The 23,766-nt window shown below is 45.7% G+C and overlaps 1 protein-coding gene across 1 annotated transcript in view; it reads left to right on the forward strand.

Moving 5' to 3' along the window:
* LOC108799685 (contactin-2-like) overlaps positions 1–23,766 on the forward strand; it is a 135,626-nt gene that overhangs the window by 95,692 nt on the left and 16,168 nt on the right. Inside the window, exon 12 of the mRNA XM_018571585.1 lies at positions 16,145–16,331. Coding sequence (XP_018427087.1) covers positions 16,145–16,331 — 187 coding nt within the window. The remainder of the gene's footprint in view (positions 1–16,144; positions 16,332–23,766) is intronic.

Raw genomic sequence — 23,766 nt, forward strand, 5'->3', positions numbered from 1 at the left:
AAGAAGAGCCTGCCAGGAGAGGGAGTAAGGAGACAATTTATAGAGGACTACAAATCCCAGCAACACATTAACACATTATACAGCAATACAAAATAATATGAAGCTACATACTCTGTGTTCTGGGGTGGTGTCCAGATGTCACCAGGGTTTCAGGTGGCCTGTGAGGGCTCTCAGGTAGATTCCATGGGCTCTCAGGTGGCTGTGCGGACTCTCAGGTGATTTATGCGGGCTCTCAGGTGGGCTATGCTGGCTCTCAGGTGGCTGTGTGGGAAGTGTGGGGGTCTCACCTGGGGTCTGGAGGCAGTCAGCATGCTGTCAGGAAGAAGGATGAGAAGATGTGCGGGCCGGTTGGTACCTGTTTACAGGCGCCCGGCTCACAAGATGACGATTCAGGCAGATGCAGCTGCCTGAGGTCCCACACTTGCTGGGGACCTCAGGCCGCCGCATCTGTCAAGAAATTTAAAGTGCCAGTATCGGAACTTAGTGGCAAACATCCACCCGGTAGGGGTTGGGGATGGTGATGAGATTCAGGGTGGCGAGCAGTACTCCTCTGATTTACAGATGGAGAGCCATCCCTCACCCTTCCAATACGATGGCGCGAATAGCTCCTTTCCTTAGAAGAGGATCTTCGTCTGCTATTTGGTACTGAGAGGAGATCAAAGGGAGAGGAGAAAGGATGTCCTTGAACTGGAGAAAGTCCAGCGCAGGGCGACCAAACTCATAAAGGGGATGGAGGACCAGAGCTATGAGACACGTCTACTAAATGTAAACATGTTTACGTTGGAAGTAAGGAGATTAAGGGGGGACATGATTTTCATGTACAAAATGTTCCATAGTCATAGCAACATTAGCAACAAACTCTTTGAGATTAATTCCGTAACAAAGACTAGAGGACACAGCCAGGACGAGTGGATTTTTCAAGCCCTGAAGATATGACACTACTGACGATCCTGAAGCAGGATTGGAAAAAAGGAACAGTGGGCTGGGACATAGTTACGATCCTGTTAAGTGGGAGGAGAGAGGGGATTAACTCATTAATGTGCTGCCATGGAGCTGACAGGAAACACAAATTACAAAGGGAATGTACACAGTAACACCTTTTTTTTTTTTTTACATAATACGTTTTTATTGAGGAGCATTTTTACAGTAATAATCGCATTTAACGAAATGGAGAGAGTGACTTTATAGTATGTTTTCAAGTCTGGTAATCCCATACCTCCCTCCTCCTTTCGTCTGGTTAGAATAGAGTAGCTTAGTCTCGCGGGTTTATAGGCCCATATATACTTAAGGAGGGAAGATTTTAGTTGTTTAAAAAGGTGGCAGGGAGAGAGATGGGTACCGTTTGAAATAAGTAGAGGAAGCGGGGGAGAATGTCCATTTTTGAATAGGGACATGCGACCTAGCCAAGTGTGTTTGAGGGAGCTCCAGTAACGAAGCCTGGTGATGGTTTTTTGTAGCAGGGGCAGGTAATTGAGTCTATAGAGATCTTCTAGATTGGGAGGGATAAGGATCCCTAGGTATTTAATGTGACGCTGTTGCCATGGAAATGGAAATTGAGATTGAAGTTGCGAAGCTTCCAAGGGAGGGAGGGATATGTCTAGGGCTTCTGTCTTATGCAAATTGACTTTAAAGTTACTGACTCTGCCAAATTTGCGGATTTCTTCCAATAGGGAGGGAAAGCCAATTCTAGGATTCTGGACGTAAAGAAGCAGGTCATCGGCATATAAGCTCATTTTATGTTCAACACCGGCTACAGGGATACCCTGGATCGATGGATTTGATCTGATGGCCTCTGCCAGGTGCTCCATGGCAAGAACGTATAAATATGGAGAGCCCTGACGGGTGCCATTACGGATGGATATGGGTTCTGAAAGAAGGCCATTGACACGAATCCTGGCAGTGGGGTAATGGTAGAGAGCTTTAATGTGCGAGAAGAGGGTAAAAGGGAGGCCAATCTACTCGAGGGTGGTCAATAGAAAATCCCAGTTGAGGCGATCGAATGCCTTCTCGGCATCAATTGAGAGAAGGCATAAGGGTATCTTATGTGATTTGGCATAATGTAGTAAGGGTTTTCAGGGTGTTATCCCTTGCTTCCCGGAAAGGGATGAATCCCACTTGTTCGCGATGGACAAGAGATGGGATATATTGACCTAATCTGGTAGCAATAAATTTGGCGAAGAGTTTCAGGTCGATGTTAATGAGAGAGATTGGCCTGTAGCTTGAGCATGAGGTTGGATCTTTACCATCTTTCAATAGAATAGTGATGTGTGCTTCCTGTGTTTGGGGTGTAAACTGGCAGGTATGGGAAATAGAGTTGAAGGTTTGTTCTAGGATGGGCGTCAGTGCATCTCGGAAATGTTTATAGAAAGTACCTGTGTACCCGTCAGGTCCGGGACTCTTACCGGGGGGTAGAGACTGAATTGTTTTAAATATTTCTTCTTCTTAAGTGAAGGGGCGGTCAAGATTGTTTTTCGCAGCATCTGATAAAGTGTGAAGGGGAGTGGATTGAATGTATTGGAGAATGTCTGGACATTTTGGGGAAGACGTTGATTTTTTTCGGTTGAGGTTGTAGAGGTCGGAATAGTAGGTATGGAAGGTTTTGGTTATAAGCTCTGGATCATGGGCCATACAGGAGGGTGAGGATCTGATTTTAGGAACATATGTTTGAGAGCGTTTAGCTCTAACGGAGCGGGCTAGCATGCGTCCACATTTATCTCCATGTTCGTAAAATGCCCTTTTAAGGTAATCTCTGTGTTTCAATGAGGCTTGGTCGAGGAGCAGACGTAGTTGTGTACGTTTTTGTGTTAGGTTTTGAAAAAGAGTGGGGTCGTTAGTGGATTTATGGCGAACCTCTAGAGTGTGTATCTCTTGGAGTAAAGAGGAAATGACTGCTGTCCTCTCCTTCAGGCGAGAGCCATGGGATGTAAGTGTACCTCTAATGAGACATTTAAGGGTCTCCCATCGTATCGGGAAGGAGGTGGTGTCCTGTGCATGGATAAGAAGGAAGTCAGAGATAGTGCGGTGCACCGCTGTCACCGTGGTAGGGTCTTGAAGCAAGTTCTCATTAAGTCGCCAAGTCGGGGTTTGGTTAGGAGTGTTCGGGGGGACAAGTGAAAGGGAGATGGAATAATGATCGGACCATAGTTGGGAGTTGATAGTGGCCTTGGGGTCCCAGGTGAGTAGGTGATGAGATAGAAATCAATCCTGGTGTAGGTGCGATGCAGATGAGAATAGCACAACCTACAGCTAATTGACATCTGGCGTACTCTGAATCCCTCATCCAGATGAGGGATTCAGAGTACGCCAGATGTCAATTAGCTGTAGGTTGTGCAATTCTTTTTAAAGTCTATTCAGATGGGATAGTGGGATATGGGACTTCCCGGTCGAGGAATCTAAGGATGGGTCCATGGTGAAATTGAAGTCACCCCCTAGTATGAGGAGGCCGTCTGAGAAATCCTCCAATTTGTCTAAGATGGATAGTAAGGTCAGTATTGGAGACTGATTGGGCAAATAGATGTTGGCAAACGTCACCTTTTTGGCAGACAGAGTGCCCTTAATGAACACATATCTGCCCTCCTCATCATTCTCTACCTCCGAGGCAGAAAAAGGAACAGAGTTGTGAATGCAGATGGCAACACCCTTAGACTTGCTGGTCTGGTTATTGCTTAAGTATACTTCTTGATAGTAATGGGAAGATAGAGAAGGAGCCTGGGGCCCTTTGAAGTGCGTTTCTTGTAAAAAAAGAATATGGGCCCTGCTTTTGTGCATGTGATAAAGGAGTTGGGACCGCTTCCGTGGCTCATTCAGCCCCTGTACATTGAGAGAGGTAAAGTTCAACAAGCTCATTCTCTCCAAACGATGATGAGGAACTGAAAGGAGAAATATAGTAAGGCTAGTGAAAGAAGGGAAGATGGGAATAGAAAAGAGAAAGGAATGGAAGGTTTAGATGGTAATGGAGAAGGAGGGAAGAGGAGAGGGGAAAAAAAAGGGGAGGGGGAGGGGAGAGGACGTGGAGTTAGGGAAGGGGATCAGGGAATAGGTATCGGATTACAATCCGGTCACTAAACGGGGTACGAGTCCTCAAGTACACGCACTAAAGGACGAAAACAAAAACAAAACACGTAACCTTCATCCTTAGGCGTGAGGCCTATGTGGGGTAGGAGTGGCTCAGGGGTAGCAGTATCTGCAGCCGGGCCAGGCATCTGGTGGGTATAGGTAATTGTATATGCAGTTATACCCTTCTAATTATATTCAGTCCTTAAACACAACACAAGATACAGCAAAACAATAAAGTCTGAACTGGACAACAGTCATCAAATAGTATATCAGTGTCGGTATGTAAGGTAATGAGAGAGAAAAGGTGGGAGGGAGCGCCAGGCTAAGAGGAAAAGATTGAGATCAGCTCATGGCAGTCTACTGCCGCCCCTTCTCACTATCCAGCAGTACCACTATGTCTCCCTGTTCATATAACAGATTCAGTATGATTGTATCCGAACGGCATACTAGACATCACGGTTGACTTGATAGTCACGGGTGAGCTATTTTAAAGCAGAGCATATCACGTCTCGTAGGTATAGGTGAAAGGTAGTCCAGGTATAAGAGCAAATGCACAAAGGGTTCCTGAGGTAGAGATTATGGAATATATACAAAGAGTAGGAGGTGGACTTGCTCAGTGCATCACGTACCTCGTGAACAATACAGTGTTATGGGGCTATATGATAGGGGTGATATACCAATAACCATAGCTCGTTATGATTTTAGCGGGTCATATCATGTGTTCGGTTAGTCGGTTAGTTCGGTTAGTATGATTAAGACACAAATCGAGTTCACAGGGGACATAGACCCTCTAGTTGGGGAGGGGGGATCAGTGGCACAATATCATAAGGTAGATATCATATCGGTGATGGCCTGCTGAGCACCAAGCTGCGTGAAGTGAGAGAGAGTGTTTGGCATACGCAGAGTGGGTGTTGGAGAGGAGTAGTATACTCTCATCGTGATATCTTGGTATCCAGCTAGGCCATAATAAGTCCCCTATCAACTAGTGTACTCATTGAGTCAAATTTCAATGCGCGTAGCAGGTGTCACGAGTCACTATTGTAAGGCAGAAAATAATATATCCTATAGGTCTAATAAGAAGTCAGACCTTACATGAGCGCTTGATAACCTGGGATCCCTGTGGATCACACCGTGTGGTATGTAGACAGAGAGGGGAGGGAGACGAGACGCATACCGCCTAGTATATATTATACGGCATATCATGTGGCACAGCGTGGAGATATTTTCCCAGTAGTGGTTAGGGGACGTAATGGTGATAGCATCAAAGGGGCCAATGAGCGTTATACTGCTATAAAAGTATTGGGGGTGTATGATTAGGCAGGCCGCTGATGATAAAGGCAGATGTGAAGTATATATAATACATATATCTCTTAACTGTACACATTCATTATACATAGAGAGTGCAATCGAGAAGGGTAAGGTAAAGTAGTATGGAAAGTGAGACGTGGGTATGGGGATAAGACATAAGACAGTGGGAAAAGAGAAGGCTGAGGGAGAGAAGATTTGAGGGAGATGTAATACGTTACAATTCAGATATGATCAGTCTTTAGGATGATCCAAGTGGGGCGATGTTCCAGTACTCTTCATAAGATGATAAAGCGAGTCATCAGGGGATGTACTTTGTCCCGTGGAGTAGGCATGCCGATCTTGAGGTGAGCCTGTGGGTAACTGTGTAGGAATCAAGTGGACCGTGGCAGTTGTAACTTCCATCAGTGTGGTTGTGGAGATGTGGTGGGATCCTTACGCCGCTTTCTTTGTGGGAGAGCGTCTTGCCACTGATCTTGAGCAGGTAGAGAGGAAAAAATGGGAGCAGGAGGGTCCGGCCATTGCTCCAGCTCCACCGGGGCAAGCCCGAGAGCCTTACGAAAGCCATCCAGGTCATCAGGGGAGCGCAGAATGATCGATTTGCCGTTCTTTCTGGCAATCAGTTGGAAGGGAAAGCCCCAGCAGTAGGAAACATTACAGTCCCGTAGTAAGGGGGTTAGGGGACGAAGGGCCCTCCGTCTGGCAAGCGTACGCTGGGAAAGATCAGGGAAGATAGAGATTACCGCCCCATCAAAATCCATTATGCCTTTTTCCCTGACCTTGGCCATGATGTATTTTTTTTGCTTGTAGAAGTGAATCCTGCATAGGACATCACGTGGTTGGGTCATAGCAGGATTAAGATAACCAGGTACCCGGTGTACTCTGTCTAGTTCCAGGGCCTCTGTTGCTGGGCGGTCTAACAGCAGATTAAGTATGCTGCGTACTGTGTGCTCCAGCTCGGCATTAACTGTGGCCTCAGGGATGCCTCGGATCCGTACATCGTTTCGCCTGCCCCTGTCCTCCATATCATCCATATGGAGCCATATCGTTTGGAGCTGATGTTGTGGAGCTGGTGTTGTTGCGATGCAATGGATCGGAGGTCCTCCACGGCAGTACGGTGGGAGGTTAGTGTGCCGTCTATGACCTGTACGGAGCGATGGAAGCTGTGTATTGCCTCACGGAGGTCCACCATGTCCCGTTTGTGGAGGGCCTCAAACCTGGAGAAGAGTGACTCCATATCCCTTTTCATGGGTAAGTGCGTGAGAGCCCTTCTAAACTCTCCCTCCTCCTGTTCCTCGTCCGAGGAAGCTGTGACCTGATGTGAGGAGGCAGGGGAGTCATCTGGGTGCAGTGCCGATAGAGTCGGGGATGCAGGGGTAGCACGTGTAGACGCCATGTTTTTTAAAACGGCTAGCCGGCCATTCGAGTCCTGAGACTCCTGGAAAAAATAGAGAAGGGTAATTAAAGTAGATGCTTGGCCCGAGAAGCAGGAGCTAATAAAATGTGCTGCCGATCGCCGCCATGAGCAAGCTCCCTCCCCCAGTAACACCTTTTTAACCTTTTTAGCTTCCTAGCTTGCATTCATTCCTGAGACACAGTGCAATTAATCTCTGACAGTTTAGCAAATGTCACAAACTGTGACAAACCAGGGCTATTCAAACTAAGGATAGCATGAAAACAATGCATAAAGAAAGTTTATCATTAATTAAAATGATCCATAGATTTAGGCAGGTAAAGTTATTGCCAGAGTTTATTTCCACCCCATCCAGCCTCACAAGCCTAAATTCTCACAATTCTTCTGTTGTTTTCATTTTCTTTTCTCCATTTTAATGAAGCAGCCAGATTGCATCTCAAGAAAGACTGCTACACAGAAAGCAGCACTTCACATATTGCCTATATAGCCTTAAATGTGATGGGCTATAGTTAGGTTTTGATGTAGAATAGCTGGACTTTACTGGACTTTTATAGGATAAGTCAAGATTGTTATAGCTGCCTATATCTCTGGAATGATTGATGCTGTGGAAATGAAGCCTTTGCTGAAGGCATATTTACTTGGCATTTTATCATAATATAATTTGAATTGCCAAAGTTTGTGACAGATACCTAACTCATGTAGGTTGAGTTATGGACAATGTCCAACTATGCCAGCTCCCTACAAGGGTAGTCTAAACTGCAGCTTGGCACTTTAGCCCCAAAACTTACCCAGCATGTCAGCTGATCTCTAATTTTCAGTGACATTGCTGTAGGTAATAAATACGCACTTTGAAAGTACTAGGTCCGGCTCTTGATAGCCACTGCTTAAAACAGCACAACAGTATTAGGTAGCTGTAAATGGTTAGAATACTACATAAAAAGCACAGGAGATTGTGTTCTTTTGAAACTAGGATATGGATGAGTTAAAGGTCAAGACAGCCTTGCAAGCATGTCCTTTACCTGACAGCGTTAGAGGTAATTTATTTAACCACTAGGGATGGTCTCGATGTTCGAGTCGAACAACAGTTCGACTCGAACATCAGTAGTTCATGCGTTCGGCGACCGAGCTCCCACCGAGCGCCCCACAAGGTACTCTGCACCGCACAGTGCCTTGAGAGAGCCCTGATTGGGTAAAGCAATGCACATGACCACAGGTCAGGTGCAAGACATTGCCCAATCATGGTACAGTACACTGTCAGGTGTCGGACAAATGTAAACAGTTGGGCGGAGCTAGCGGTGATATCACGCTAGCTCCGCCCAATTGCTCATATTTTGCCGGCATCTGTCAGAATGCCATTCTGCGGCGGGAGATCGTCCATTGCCATTCTGCAGCGGGTTGGTGGGCGTCAAGTTTTTTAAATTTATTATTTCTATTCATTTATTTATTCTATTTAGTCGAGACGTCGATGTCGTGGACAATGCTGGACGTCTTCATTGAACTTTTTCGTTGGTGGATCCATTTTTTAAAATTTATTTGAACTCTTTAGTGAATGGGTGCCTCTTTTTTAAAGGGGTACCCTGATGTGAATAAGCTCCCTGCCCACATCCCCATAGCCAACGCCCCAAGGCTTGTGGGGAAGAGGCCCTTGTCCCCATCGGCACAGGGACAAGGTGCTTTTCCAGGGGCGACCCTGGAAAAGCACCCTCACAGTTCTGCGGGCATTTTGCCTTGTTTGGCAGGGAAGGGGGAGGGGTCGCTTGCTCATCCCCCCCTTTTTCTGCCTTGCCAGGCCTGTACTCGGATCAATTGTCTGGTTAGGAATATTAGGGGGGACCCCATGCTTTTTTACCCCCATTTTTGAGGGTGGGTTCCTCAAAATTCCTACCAGACCTTAAGGGCCTGGTATGACTTTGAGGGGGAACCCCCACTCACTTTTTCTTGGTTTTTTTAAATGGGGTCCCTCCTAAAATTCCAACCAGACCTAAAGGGAGGGGGAACCGCACACTTTTTTTTTTTTTCTTTATAAATGTCAGCTTTGCTGCAGCAGGTTTTATACATCGTACAGATGCGCCACTTTACAGGCAGTTTAAGGGGACCCCCCCAGGCACAATATTTAAAGGAATTTTTAATTTTTATTGTTTAAGCAATGTTAAAATCAGTGCTCCTTTGGGGGCGCATGCGCGCGGCTGACCAAGATGGACGCTCACTGATCAGCTCCGCGCCAGAACGGGAGTAAATAGGACCTACCTAGGCTATCACTGCCCTAAATTTCGGACGCTGCATGTGCCCTCGGGTCCGGGATCACCTTGTCGATCGATCGATACCACCATGTCCTGTACCAGAAGTCGGGGTGGTAAGCTAAATCAACCTACGCTACACGAGGCCTTGGGCCGCGCGGCAACCAAGTTGATACCAGCACCACTACACCTGAACGAGGATTCCCGATCTTCGGTCGATCCCTTAGATCCTCTAGAGGGTAACTCACAAACATCCCAGGCTGACCCGGAGGTCACCCATTCACTGCTCGCCCAATTTGAAACGACCCTTCATAAAGCACTGGACAAAGTTTCCAAACATATCACATCACAGCTTATAAAAGAGATCAGAGATGTGGGCAAACGCATTTCCACACTCGAATCGGGACCGCAGGTCTAACCTGCGCATTTGTGGGGTCCCTGAAACGGTTCTGGATCTGCAATCCACGATGACCGCACTATTCCAGGAGCTTACATCGGATATCCCCATTGAAAGACTGGAGTTTGATAGATTTCACAGGGCACTCTCAAGACGCAGGCCGGAGGGCCCTCTGCGCGATATTATTGTGCGCCTCCATTATTATCGCTCTAAAGAAAGACTCCTTCAAGCAGCGAGAGATGCTGGGACGTTGCTATTCCAGGGCTTTGCCTACCAGATATTCTCTGATCTCTACCCGGCAACCATCGCTCGCAGGAGGGAATTGCGCCCCCTACTCCAAGTGCTCCAGGCCAAGAAGATGAGATACCCATGGGGCTTCCCCTTTAAGCTACAGTTTTTCTATGACGGGAAAACCTACACCTTCATCAATGTGGATGAAATGCGAGGATGCCTGGATTCCCTACACCTATTGGGCCGCACCGATGTGATGGTGGATGTTAGTCCTTCCTCGTCCCCAACACCTGCCGGGAGAGAACGACCCATCCACCCGTTGACCAACCTACCCCCACCATCTGCAACTCCTCGGAAGGCACCTCATTCTCCGTCGTCCCCTGGGACTTTCGGATGATCTTTCCTACTGGACTGCCCCTCTACTTAATCGATGTGGGTTGACTTCCCTTGATTTCGGACTCTGGCACGCATGGCGACATACCACACTGTGGTGGTGGTTTCAAGTAGGGTTGCACAGATATCAAGTACAGTACTCGGTACAAGTACGAGTACATGTACCGATACTTGTGAGCTCCAAGACTACACTACAGAAAAATTAAAAAATTAGGAGGCAGCTGTCATTTGTAAGGAGCACACGGAGCTCCTGGGATTTGTACATCTCTGTTTTAATGTACGATTTTTTTTTAATAAATATAAATAAAGGGATGCACAGATACCAGTTTTGCGAGTACGAGTACTGGTACTCGCCGAGTACTTACAAGTACGAGTACTGATACATTTATGTTTATCGTCATGTGACAGTTTTTCTAAAACAATACAGACTAATGATTTCAGGACATTGGTGGAGTGCCAGAGCCAGGTCCCAGCTGCAACCGCTGCAACCCTGGTAGTTCAGATGAAAATGCCAAGTATCTGCACTGGTACTCGAAAAGTATCTGTGCATCCCTAGTTTCCAGGTTTGACTGGTCGTTCTCCAGTCCAGTACACCACCACATGGAAGGCTGTGCCTCGTGCAATTCCTTCCATCGTCTTTCCTACATGCCATTTGTAAGGAGCACACGGAGCTCCTGGGATTTGTACATCTCTGTTTTAATGTACGATTTTTTTTTAATAAATATAAATAAAGGGATGCACAGATACCAGTTTTGCGAGTACGAGTACTGGTACTCGCCGAGTACTTACAAGTACGAGTACTGATACATTTATGTTTATCGTCATGTGACAGTTTTTCTAAAACAATACAGACTAATGATTTCAGGACATTGGTGGAGTGCCAGAGCCAGGTCCCAGCTGCAACCGCTGCAACCCTGGTAGTTCAGATGAAAATGCCAAGTATCTGCACTGGTACTCGAAAAGTATCTGTGCATCCCTAGTTTCCAGGTTTGACTGGTCGTTCTCCAGTCCAGTACACCACCACATGGAAGGCTGTGCCTCGTGCAATTCCTTCCATCGTCTTTCCTACATGCCGAGTGGTATACATTGCTATTATATGGTTTGACTGTTTTGGGCTCCCTTGGCACAGGATTCACCCCCACTATCTGTGGCCATAATAAGATCTTCCCTGGTGTCCATCCGGGAGGCTGGTTTTTGCTGTTTCAGTTTTAAATATATCGTTCTAGTTCCCTCTAGTTACCTATAGGTGTACCTTCATGTCCAACCGCAGCGCCCCTGTAGTGATACAGGTGTTAGTAGAATGTGTAAATTTTTGTTTGTAACGGTTATTAGGTTAATCTCCCGTTCTTGTACCCCCCATGTACCCCACCTTTCACTATCTTGGACTTGATATTTATTCAGGTCCCTGATGAGTGAACGACACCTATCCTAACTGGTTCAGAGGATAGGCATTGTATTCCTTGTGTCCCCGCTGACTGGTTCCTCTGATCCCTCCCTACCTTTCCTCCCCCTTCCTTTGCATATTTCCTATCCTTCTTCCCGTCCCTGCCTTCCTCCCCTCTATCTGACCCTTTTCTGGTGTCGCCCTTCTAATGGTCCTAAAAGTGATATCCCTCAATGTCAAGGGATTAAACCAACCTATCAAGCAGTCAAAAGCCTTTAGACATTTTCAACAAATTAGAGCAGATATTGTTTGTCTTCAGGAGACACATTTTCCGCAATCATTTACCCCAGCATTCATACATGCTAACTATACACTTTTTTTTTTAGCCTCTGCACCTACGAAACATAGATGAGTCTTGATTGCATTTGGTCGTTCCACTCCCTTTGTCGCTCAGAAGGTGATCAAGGATCCGGAGGGCAGGTACCTACTTTTGGTTGGCTCAATCCATGACTCCCCGGTTACTGTGGTATCGTACTATGCCCCCAATACGGGCCAGCTGGGTTTCTTCTCACATATGCTCCAAACTATTGATTTTCATGCTAGGGGGTCACTGGTATTGTGTGGAGACTCCAATCTCTCAATACATCCTCGTGTGGATCGGCATGACCCCACCCACCCGGTGGCCCTACCCTCAGATATAACTATGGCTAGGGGATTCTGATCCCTGCTGACCCAATATCATTTGGCAGACTCCTGGAGGGAGCTCCATCCACTTACAGAGCAATTTACATTTTATTCCCACCCTCACAATGTTTTCTCTCGTATCGATCATATTTTCTTGCATAGCACGACACTCCCACAGGTCTCCTCTGCCGCTATCTGTCCTATCCCTTGGTCTGACCATGATCTGGTTCTCATTAATGTCGACCTAGCTATCCCACATAAGAAAGTATTCTCTTGGTCACTATGGGACTCCTTGCTCACCATCCCCAATGTACTGGCCTCCACCCAAACCTCCCTAACTGACTACTTTGAACTGAATGTAGCTTCTGTATTTTCTCCAATAACAGTCTGAGAGGCCCACAAACCCACCATTAGAGGGAGATTGATTCAACTAGCCTCTCAGGCGAAGAAAAAAAGGACAGCCCGTATTGACCAACTTGAATCTGATCTTCTACTGGCTTCCCAAGACTTCCAACAGAACCCAACTCCCGTTCATAGAACACGACTGTTTACTATTCGGACTGAACTGAATCTATACCTCACACATTTGACGAACGACCGAATGGCCTGGACCAAACATAACTACTACCTTAAGGGGGATAAACCAGACATTATGTTAGCTCACAGACTTAGAGATGCTAACTCCAGACGGGATCCTATTAGGCTTTGTCTTAGTGAGGGTCAGATGTCTGCCCATCCGGAAAAAATACTGAATGCTTTTCAGTCCCGCTTGAGCAAGTTATACCGCACCACAGGCCCATTGGATGAGGCCCATGTAGGAGCCTTCTTCTCCACCCTTACCCTTCCCTCCTTATCAGATGATCAGAGACAAATTATTGACGCTCCCATAGCTTTGGAGGAAGTGCTGAATGCTATTAAACTACTTCATGTCGGGAAATGTCCGGGTCCTGATGGCCTTGGTGCCATTTATTATAAGAAATTTGCTACCACTCTCGCCCCACACTTGCTTACCTACTTCAATGCCCTCCGTGATGGAGGTTGTCTGAGACAAGAGTCGTTGATGTCCTCCATCTGTATGATCCCTAAACCTGAAACTGATCACACCTCCTGGAACAACTACCGCCTAATTTCCCTAATTAATGTTGACCTAAAACTCCTCACTAAAATACTGACCCTGAGACTCTAATCCCCTCTCTTGGACCTGATCTCCAAAGATCAAGTGGGGTTAATGCTGGGACGCCAGGCAGGAGATAGCGTGCGGAGGATAGCCCATCTACTTCATATATCTCACCAGCGGAAACTCCAGACTATGTTACTGGCCCTAGATATTGGTAAGGCTTTTGACTCAGTTGGGTGGGACTACTTGCGCTATACCCTCACTAGATGGGGGTTTGGGCCCTCTTTTATGCGCTGGATAGACTGATTGTATTCTCAGCCCTCTGCTTATGTGCAATACCAGGGCTTTCACTCCCGGGTCTTTGACATCACTAGAGGAACTAGGCAGGGCTGTCCACTCTCCCCCCTTTTGTTCGTGCTAGCCATTTTCACAAGCAATACGACAACATATGGACATTAAAGGGATAGAGGTGGCTGGCTACCACCACAAACTTAGCTTGTTTGCAGATGACGCACTTCTGATCATCACTGACCCGTTGATTTCCCTCCCAAATCTACAACCCCTACTACATCGATTCGGTACTCTCTCGGGGCTCTTTGTGAATATGAATAAGTCTAAAGCGTTGAACATTTCCTTATCCCCATCCCTATGTTCCTCCCTAAAAGAATCTTTTCCCTACCTGTGGGTAGACACATCATTACCCCATCTGGGGATCCGTCTCACCCCTTCATATGATAGTTTGTATCAAGCTAACTACCCCAGATTATTTTCCCACCTGGAATCCCTGTTGTCCTCTTGGGAGAAACATCATCTATCGTGGATTGGCAGAGTTACGGTGATCCAGATGACACTGCTCCCCAAATTCCTCTACCATGCTAGTGTTCTCCCAGTCCCTATCCCCACTTTCAGACTTAGGCTATTTCAAAGGCGTATACCCCGCTTTATTTGGAAGGGATCCTTCCCGAGAGTATCTCATCAGGTTCTTTACCGCAGCAAACTAGAGGGGGGACTGGGGCTCCCATTTATCCAAAAATATTACCAGGCGGCTCAGTTGGCCCCACTGGTGTAATGTTTTGTGAAGACGGAAATGCCCCTCCTGGGTTGGAAGCCTCGCTGGAAGCCTATACATGCTCCCTAGTCAACTCCTCCCATACTTGCCTCCAGGACTTCTCTAGGGTCTCTCCCAGCCTCTGGAACTCTTTACCCCAACCTGTCCGTCTATCTGCCACCCTGACTGTCTTTAGGCGTTCCCTGAAGACTCTTCTCTTCAGGGAAGCCTATCCCACCTCAACCTAACCACTGAACCATCACATTCTCAAACAATTCATCCCCACACAGCTACCTCCTCATGTATCATTTCCCCCTCCTCTTTCAGATTGTAAGCCCTCAGGGGCAGGGCCCTCCTTACCATCCTGTCTTGAATTGTATTGTAATTGTAATGTCTTCCTTACATTGTAAAGCGCTGCACAAACTGTTGGCGCTATATAAATACTATGTAATAATAATAATAATAATGTTCCCCAGTTTCCCTCCTTAACCTCCCTTGGCTACCGACCAAAATGCGGGGGAGTGCTTCTAACCCTGTTATCAAACATACTTTGAAAGTCTGGGATGGCTTACGCCGCCCCATGGGTTGGATGTCCCCACATACTCCCCTAATGTCTATCCATGGCAATCCATTGTTCCAGCCGGGATTTTCCAACCCAGTATCTTTCAAATCGTGGCTCTCTGGATCCATGAGTCTCATTAAAGATTTCTGTTCTGAAAAGGGTATTTTGCCATTTGTGACGCTACAAGCTAAACACCACCTAACCCCTAGACATGTCTTCCAATTCCTACAAATCAAACGCTTTTTGCAGACCCACCTAGGCCCCCTACAAAATCTTCTCCCCCCCCTCACCCCATTTGAGAGACTCCTACACTATGGTACCCAAGGGTCGGGGATTATATCGACTCCATACACTCTTTTACTGAATAAAATACATGCCTCCCCACCCCCCTATACCTCCAAATGGGAGCAGGATCTGGGATGCTCCATCTCCCCTGACACTTGGGCCCAGATATGGAGGACAACCTCCAAGAGTTCAATGAATGTCCAAGCGATTGAAGCCAACTATAAATTGCTCTTTTTACTCACCGAACTGTTTCCGGGGTTGCCGGGTGGAGGGTTCGGTCCTCCACATTTGGTGGTCCTGCCCTAAGGTAAGGAGATTCTGGCATAGAGTCTATCAGTTGTTATGTACAGTGACTGGCAAGACGTTTCGTAAGGACCCATTGGAAGCTCTTTTGCATAACAAACTGATGGTGTGTACGATGCGTCAACACCGGTTGATCACATTCATTCTCACTGAGGCAAAACGGGTCATTGCGAAAGCTTGGAAATCTCCTGACCTACCTTTTGCTGAAGTCAAGCGTAGAGTATCATGTGTATCCAAAAGGATACCATGGAGCCATTTAGGAAATTGTGGGAACCATGGATTGAGTCATACCTCCCTCCCTCCTTTGGGGCGGACTCCTTGTCTATATGAAAATCTAGAGCTGGAGTGGGTGGCCGGCTATCTCTACTCCTCCACCCATATACCTTACCTCTTTCCCTCTTGCCTACCTTCCCCAACCTCCCCTTCCCCCCAGTGATTCCTTCCCTCCCCCCCTCTTCTTTTTTGGGATACCCCTCCCTTGGAACCAGGTAGCTACTCCTTGATGACCCTGTCTTGAAGTCCGTATTTACAGGTTGCTGTCCCTACCATTGGGAATTTATATCCTCTTTGGACTTCACCTGTATTGATGTTACCTTTTACCTTTTATTTTAACATTACCAAGTTACCAAAATAATCCATTCATCTGTTGTCTCATAACTTGCATAAGTTAACTGTAAAAAGTTATGCTGTTTGTACATCCTATATATTATGAACATTTATTCCCACAGATTCGTTACTGGAAGGCTGGAGATAAAGAGGCAGCTGCTGATAGGGTGAGATCACCCAGTCTGGATACTTCTGCAAAAATTAGTGGACTAAAGCCAAACACTATGTATCATGTTACTATTCGTGCTTACAACAGAGCTGGCACTGGACCACCTAGCCCAAGCACTAATGTCACTTCCAGCAAAGCACGTAAGTGTATCATAAGAAGGGATCTTGATCAGAACAGCTACTGTAGAAGTAGTTAGGCACATTTAACAAGACTTGTTCTGAAATCTTAAACATGGTTCACCACTCATCCAGGTGGCTTTTTCAGTCCAAATGAGTATTGGGAACATTCTCCAGCATTTATAGCCACATGGGTAAATAACCTTAATCCATTCACCATGATGTCATGAAATGTGTCCAAGAACACGATGGAAGGAGTGAACTGGGGTAAAGATGTTAAAATTGTGGATGACATATGAAGTTGGAGACCCCCTGTTTAGGGATAGTTGTCCAAGTCTGAGGTCAATGGCCCCTTTCATACTTCTTATAAAACCAGTTGTCCTCTCTGTCTAAAATGTGCTCCTCAATGTCCTTGAAAGAATTCAACATTTCATACCATCAACTATATTACGCAAACCATTGTCACCTGTCCCAAAGTTCATGTTCTTGGACAATCAACATCTGCTTTGACAAATCTTATGACACCATTGTGATTGGATTAGTAACATTTGTGGCTACAAATGCCGGGGCACTCATTTTAAAGTGGGCCTGAAAGTGAAGAATTGCTATGTTATAGAAAACTATCTTGAATACAGTCTTGAATCCCTGCTGAAAATAGCAGTGCACTTCCTGCTATGTGAGTGTGCTTAGGCATTCTTGTGCCTACATCTTCATATTTGTATATTTGCTGTGTGAAAGCTCAGCCTCTGCTGCCTCTCACTTCTAGTCTCACAAAATTTGGAGTGAGATTTGGTAAAGTCACTCACTGCTTGCTGTTCTCCTTGCTGGAGCTCTAACAGCAAAGAAATCAAAGAGGCTCTTACATCTTAGAAAGCAAAGTCCTGCATCCACCATGATGGCCGCCTTCACAGTGCAGAACAAGGCATGGTGAGTCAGTAATGGGGTAAATATTAGCCGCAAGGATGCCACAGGAAATTCTGGTGACTTGTCCTTTGCCCTATGCCTGTCTTTTTGGAATAGCTTGCAAATTACATTTCCTTTTTAGACGAAGAATCCACTTGGATGAGTTTTGAAACTGCTTCAACATTATAGAACAAGTCCAACTGAATTAGACTATTACTACAAGTTATACTATGAACTGGAGACATGAAAGCCTTCACAGACATCTTGTGTAGAATGTAGAGCCAAAGGAAATCTCACTGCTCCGATTCTTTAGCTGCCATCAGGACTCCTCAGGTGCTGGACTAATAAGTGCAGCTCCACCTTGGAATGTAGTAGTATACGAACAGACCGCACTACGCAGAGAATTCCAATACTTTAGACTTTATTGAAATTCACAGCAAATCCAGTATAACAGTGAATAAAAGTGTATAAAGCAGCAAATTACCAGCACCTCACACCCCCAACCAGCTACAACCTCTCACATGTTTCACTCGTAGGCTTATTCATAGAAATAACAAATACAGACCAGTATCTCACTTAAATGTGTTCAAAAATATCCAGCCTACACAGATGCAGGAAGCAATGCTCACTGATGGATAGGTTACCTCTAAACTGGCTGGTGTATAAGGGTCAGTAGAGCACAAAGAAACTACCAATCCTACCATACATATTATAATCTCCATATCAACAATACCAAATAAAGTCAGATGTTTTAACAATCTCACCAAACCACAATCTCCCTGTCAACTGTTCAGGGTGTGAAACAGTGCACAAAAGAGAAATATATCAAATAAAATGTCAAACTCTCTTGAGAATACATATAAATGTACACGTTTATGAACAAATAAATAAATACATAATTAAATAAACTATAACAAATGAGTGGCTCCTCTCATCTGAATAGACCAAAATATCAGTACTATAGAACACATACTGTAGCTTAGTCGCCATGAACATATACGGTATATATACATATTTTACAACCATATCTACAGCCCGATGTGTCAAACAGGAGAAGGATGCCTCATTAGTTAAAGGTAAAACTAAAATTAACATTATAACACATGTAAATTAATGTATGTAAAAATTAATTAATTCATGTATGAAAAAAAACTGCATCCACAGTTATAAAAAAGTGTAAGTGGACGTTAAAGGAGAACTATGGGGTTAAGGCTTTTTCCCATAGTTCTCACCCATACATGAAATATCCAAAGTAAAGAGCATTCTCAAGCTACAATGTCAAATAAAAGACAATAAATATCCTACATGAAATATTCTAAATAAAGTATTGATCATTAGCATAGTCTCCTAGAAATATTATCCATCCATTAAGTAACCGATGATTACTAAAAATCTTTCTTATCATCATAAATATCTTAGAAATAGAAAAAACGTAAATAATAAATATCATATAATATATGTTCTAAGAATAGATATTATCTGGAAACTACACTACTAAGGCTAGTTAGGCGAACAGAGAAACCTTCAAAAAGTAGCTGAATGGTCCTAGGTTTTTTTAAAATACTATATTACTCTAAGAACCATCGAGAAAAAGATCTTTTATCACAGGTGTCCCAGGCGATTGCCCAGAACATTCTTCTCAATATTTCAGAGAATGCCAAAAGCACACATCAAGTAATAAATAAAGACCAAAATCCATCAAAAGTCATAACTGTTCAGATCACTCATAATAATACTATCACTCAAAGTTTAAACCTTTAGGGATGCGAGTGTCTAGCTTGAAAATCCAAAAAACTACCCTTTTTGACGAAAGGGAAGCTCGATCCCCTCCTCTTAAAGGTGCATCAACTCTTTCTATAATCTGTACATTCATAATTGTAATATTACTATTATGATGGTCGTCTTGTGGTCTTACCTATATACTGTTTGTAACAGATGGTACAAGATAATATATATTTGTGTTCGGAGTCCCGTGCATACCGACCCGCGACCTCAATACGCCCGCTATGAACCCGAATGACACCCACTTCATCAACCCAATACAACCTGATTTCTTTAGGTCAGTATGCCAAATAAGGGGGCATATTAATGCAATGATTGTTAGAAGAAAGGGGAAGGGAGGGAGGGTATGCCGGAAGCTTGCTGCGGTGCGTCCTCCCCTCCGCCCTGAAATAGCCTCGAGCCACTCTGACTCCTCCCACAAATTCGGCAAATGTCATTAGCCTCCAACTTGTGTTCGGAGTTCCGTGTATACCGACCCGCAACCTCGATATGCCCACTATGAACCCGAATGATACCCACTTCATCAACCCAATACAACCTGAGGTGTGTCATGATTTTTTAGGTCAGTATGCCAAATAAGGGGGCAAAAACAAACATGTAGAATATTGGTTTATTTATCTTAACCTGACTAATTAGCTAGTTTTGAAAACGCTAGTGCCATTTCCATGTTCGGGTTGGGGATGTACGTATTAAAGCAGGATGACTTCCATCTCCCCAGATGTTTGATCACGTGGGCCGGTACCTGCTGCCTTGATGCGGCCGGCACCGCCCCCATCCTAAACGAGTGCCCTGAAAATGTTTTGGGGTTAAACCCTAATTGTGAGAAGAGAGCCCGGACGTGGCCCGTGAATTTGTGATAAGGGGTTATGCGGGAAAGGCAATAAGGGGCTATCTTCCGGAAGCTGGGACAGTTTACACATCAATTGATCCAAAACCTTTATCGGGCACCAGGGATTGCTGGAAGGGAAATACTTTACCTCCGTAGGAATACGGGTTTGCTTAGTTTTGCAGCGAGGCAGCGACAAGATGTAATGACATGGGTGTCTAACTAGATGCTTTTTTAACAGAACCTGTGACTGGATATCGACCTGAGTAAACTCTCCTGGCCTCAGAAACCCGTAAAATGCCAGATAAATGGCCGCTTTTAAAACAATGCTTGGCATTGGCATTCCCTATCCAGTGTGACCGACAGAGCGCGAAACATGTCGCCTGAAAGCGGTACTCTGGCCGGCACGGCCGTGATGTGGCACTTTTGGATGCCCCTTAATATGGCTCTAACTGGGTGAGCGGAAAACAATGAGGGTCTGTCTGGAAATTCTAAGGCTAAAAAATGTTGAATCCCCGCCAAGTACAATCTAATGGTCGTGTAAGCGAGTTTCAATAAGAGATAATCCAAAATGAATAAAATACTACCGGGATCTGGGGTAAAGTGTGAACCTTGAAATTTTCAGAAAAGCTGCCAAGCTACAGTATAAGCGTTACGCGTATTATGTGAGAGTGAATGATTGATGAGGCCAGCCGCGTTGCGCTGGTGTCTACTCAGTACAAGCGAAGTTGGTGAAAGTGCAGTACTGTTGTGGCATTGACGTCCGCGTCTGGCATCTGTTGGAAGAAAAGTTGAATATTTAAACGAGATAAAGTGCCAGCGTGCACCGGTAGTGAAAGAACACGTGATATTAAATTTATACTGTAAGGACACCCACGTTAACCGCTGCAGAAACGACATTATTAACAAGGACTTGGACCTCCCCTTATTGATGATATCAGCAGTGGCCTGATTATCAGTGAAGAAAGTCACGGTGTGCCCAGTCCATGACGGGCCCCAATTTACCGCTGCTGCCACAATCAGATACATTTCGAATAAAGCAGAGGTTTCGAAGAACGCAGGAATGGCCCTTACCTCCATCGGCCAGGTGCTGGCAAACCAGTGTGTGCCACGTATAGCCTCAAAACCGGTAGATGCTGCAGCGTCAGATATTACCTGAGGAAATTATGCTGATGGTAGCGGAATGAACATCGAAATGCCATTACAATGCCGTAGGAACTCGTCCCACATCACCAAGTCGGCACGACCCGCGGCGTCAATATGAATCTGAGCGTCCTCATTATGCGCTGTAGGTAGCAAAGCCAACAACCTGGAGATAAAACACCTACCCTGCGCAATGACGCTCGTTGCGAAATTCAACATGCCTAACACAAACTGCAATTCCCTTCTGGTACACCTGGCGGATACGACCAGAGCGTGTAAAGAGTTCCTGATCCTGCTAAGCTTATCCTATGGTAAGCTGGCCTGCATGGTTACTGTGTCCAGAGTGATACCTAAAAAGGTAATGACGTTGACCGGACCCTCGACTTTTTGCGGAGCCACCGGGACATTCAACGCCCTGAAGGTAAGCAGTAAGCGCTCCAGGTCCCGAGGGACTTCGGAGGGGGATTCGATCAACAGAAAGTCATCTAAATAATGCAAAACCCTATGACACTGGGCCTGATGCTCCAGGATCCAATGTAACGCTTGCTCGAATGTATCAAACAACCACGGACTGCTTTTGGAACCGAATGTTAATTTCGTGGCAAAGTAATACAAACCTTTCCACTTGATGCCATGCCACTGCCACAATGATTGCCTAATCGGTAAAAGTTTGAACGCGTCCGAAATGTCCGCTTTGGACAACCAAGCGTACCTACCCGCCTGTAAAATAAGTTGCACAGCTTGATCCACCGAAGCGTATTTCAGCGAAAACTCCTGCGATGGGATTAGCGCGTTCAAACTGGGAATGTGCGTGGAATAAGGGGCAGACAAATCATAAATCAATCTGTATTTATTGTTGAACTTGCCATAAACCAGCCCAATAGTGCTCACTCTCCACAAAACAAAAGGAGACGTGCTAAATAGCCCAATCAAAAAACCTTTTTCTAATTCGACATTGAGCAGCCCTTCCATTATTTCAGGTTCGGCCAGAGCTGATCTTAAGTTGCTGCATTCGTACGTCAACTGCGGCAACGTGATGAACTCGATATGGAACCCAGCAGTAAATCCTTCCGCTAAGAATTTCGCTAACTTAGGATCGGGATGTTCACGCAGGTAAGTGGCTAAAAGGTCAACCTCTACCCGTCCTAGTCACAAGGGATGCGACGGTCTTATGGAACAGCTAATTTTGGGGCGCGCCCTATAGCAGATGGAGCATACGTGCAATAATCTGCAATGCGGGTAATTGCATGCCTTATAATTGAAATTATTGCATATTTGGGCTCTTGGGGTCTCAGCTACGTCATGGGCTGCTATAAGTAACGAAGCTAAGTTCACATCCTTACCCTCCAAAATGTCTTTCCGCAGATTAGCTGGGACAAAATGGGGGGAGAGTTGACCGTACCTAGGTCAAGAGGCACGAGGGCTCTGGTTGCCCCTGGGAGGACCAGAGGAATGGTAACCCTGGTTTGGCCATCAGCAGCGGAAGCCAGAGTTGCCTGCTTCTCCAAAGCCTCCGTCCTATTCTGCAGGTCGAGAAGCGATGTAGAAATAGTATTAAGGGAAGCATGTATCTGAGATGTCGCAAGTGTCTGTAACGACACTTGATTCCCGCTAGTGCTGGCCGCTGCCGGCGGAAATAATAATCTGAACAGTTCGGCCTAACTTCCAGCTATATAATTTTTTTAATTTTTTTTTTTATAATGAACTGAAGTGTATGACGCAGGTGGTTTGAGCCCGAGGATTTGTAACCATGCAGCCACCAATCCCCGGAACTCCGTGCCACGATTAAATAGCCTGATCCATGTGCAATGTGCTGCGTAAATGATTTGGGCTGTTCGTATGCCCTGAGTTAAATTTTTTATTAATTTGTCGGTTAACGCCCCACAATGCACCCAGCAGTCCATTCGCTGCATGAGGAACCTGTGAGTGGAGTGTGCACCTGTCAACCTATCGTGCCCCAGAGTTCAAAGCCCCCTGCATGCGGTCTGACCAATCCCCTGGTCGTGAACCTAGAATGAAAGACAAAAACAACCCACTCCTAAGTGCCCGCATCAACTCAAGCCAAGCCTCAGGCGCGAGAGTGCATCCTCAGTGTGTTGGTGGACTCAACTCCAGTGGTTTGCGTCCGTGATAACCCCCCGTGTATGCGCCTGAAATCACCCGGCCCCCCACTGTCCAATAGTGTGACGAATTGATACTGCGTGCTGGTGCTTCCAAACGAATGCCCCTAACTCCCTATGGTCCAGCGGCCTGAACCAAACTTGATGCACGTGCGTTGGGCTACGGAACCAATTTATATGGACGCTAGAAGTCCCGTGCTCGAACCGGTTGTACCGTAACACGTGTGATGCTCGGGTGGACGACCCGTGGAATGACTCTAGAACCAAGGTCCAGCGGCCTGAACCAAACTTGGCAGCGATGCGAGGTTCCTATAAGTGGTATCGTGAATGAGTGTACCCGAAGTCCAGCGGCCTGAACCAAACTTTGCAAAATAATGCGTGGTGCCTATGCATGGCAATTACGAATGCGTGTGCCAGAAGTCCAGCAACCTGAACCAAACTTAGATGATACTGCGTAGTGCCTGTACATGGGAAATTGGAATGCATGTACCAGAAGTCCAGCGGCCTGAACCAAACATGCGAATGCCCAATGCGTTTACGTGAAAATGACCGTAAATGCAAGTGAGTGTTTGATAAATGTGGCAAGGTTGCGCCAAATTAACTTTAAACGTACCTTCTATCAGATGCTTCTTGGCCGAAATAACCCCTGAGGAAATACATTTTTAATGATGCCAAGCAGGACCCC

Source organism: Nanorana parkeri, unplaced genomic scaffold (genome assembly GCF_000935625.1).
Source record: "Nanorana parkeri isolate BGI_ZX_2015 unplaced genomic scaffold, ASM93562v1 scaffold1787, whole genome shotgun sequence".
NCBI classification, from domain to species: Eukaryota; Metazoa; Chordata; class Amphibia; order Anura; family Dicroglossidae; genus Nanorana; species Nanorana parkeri.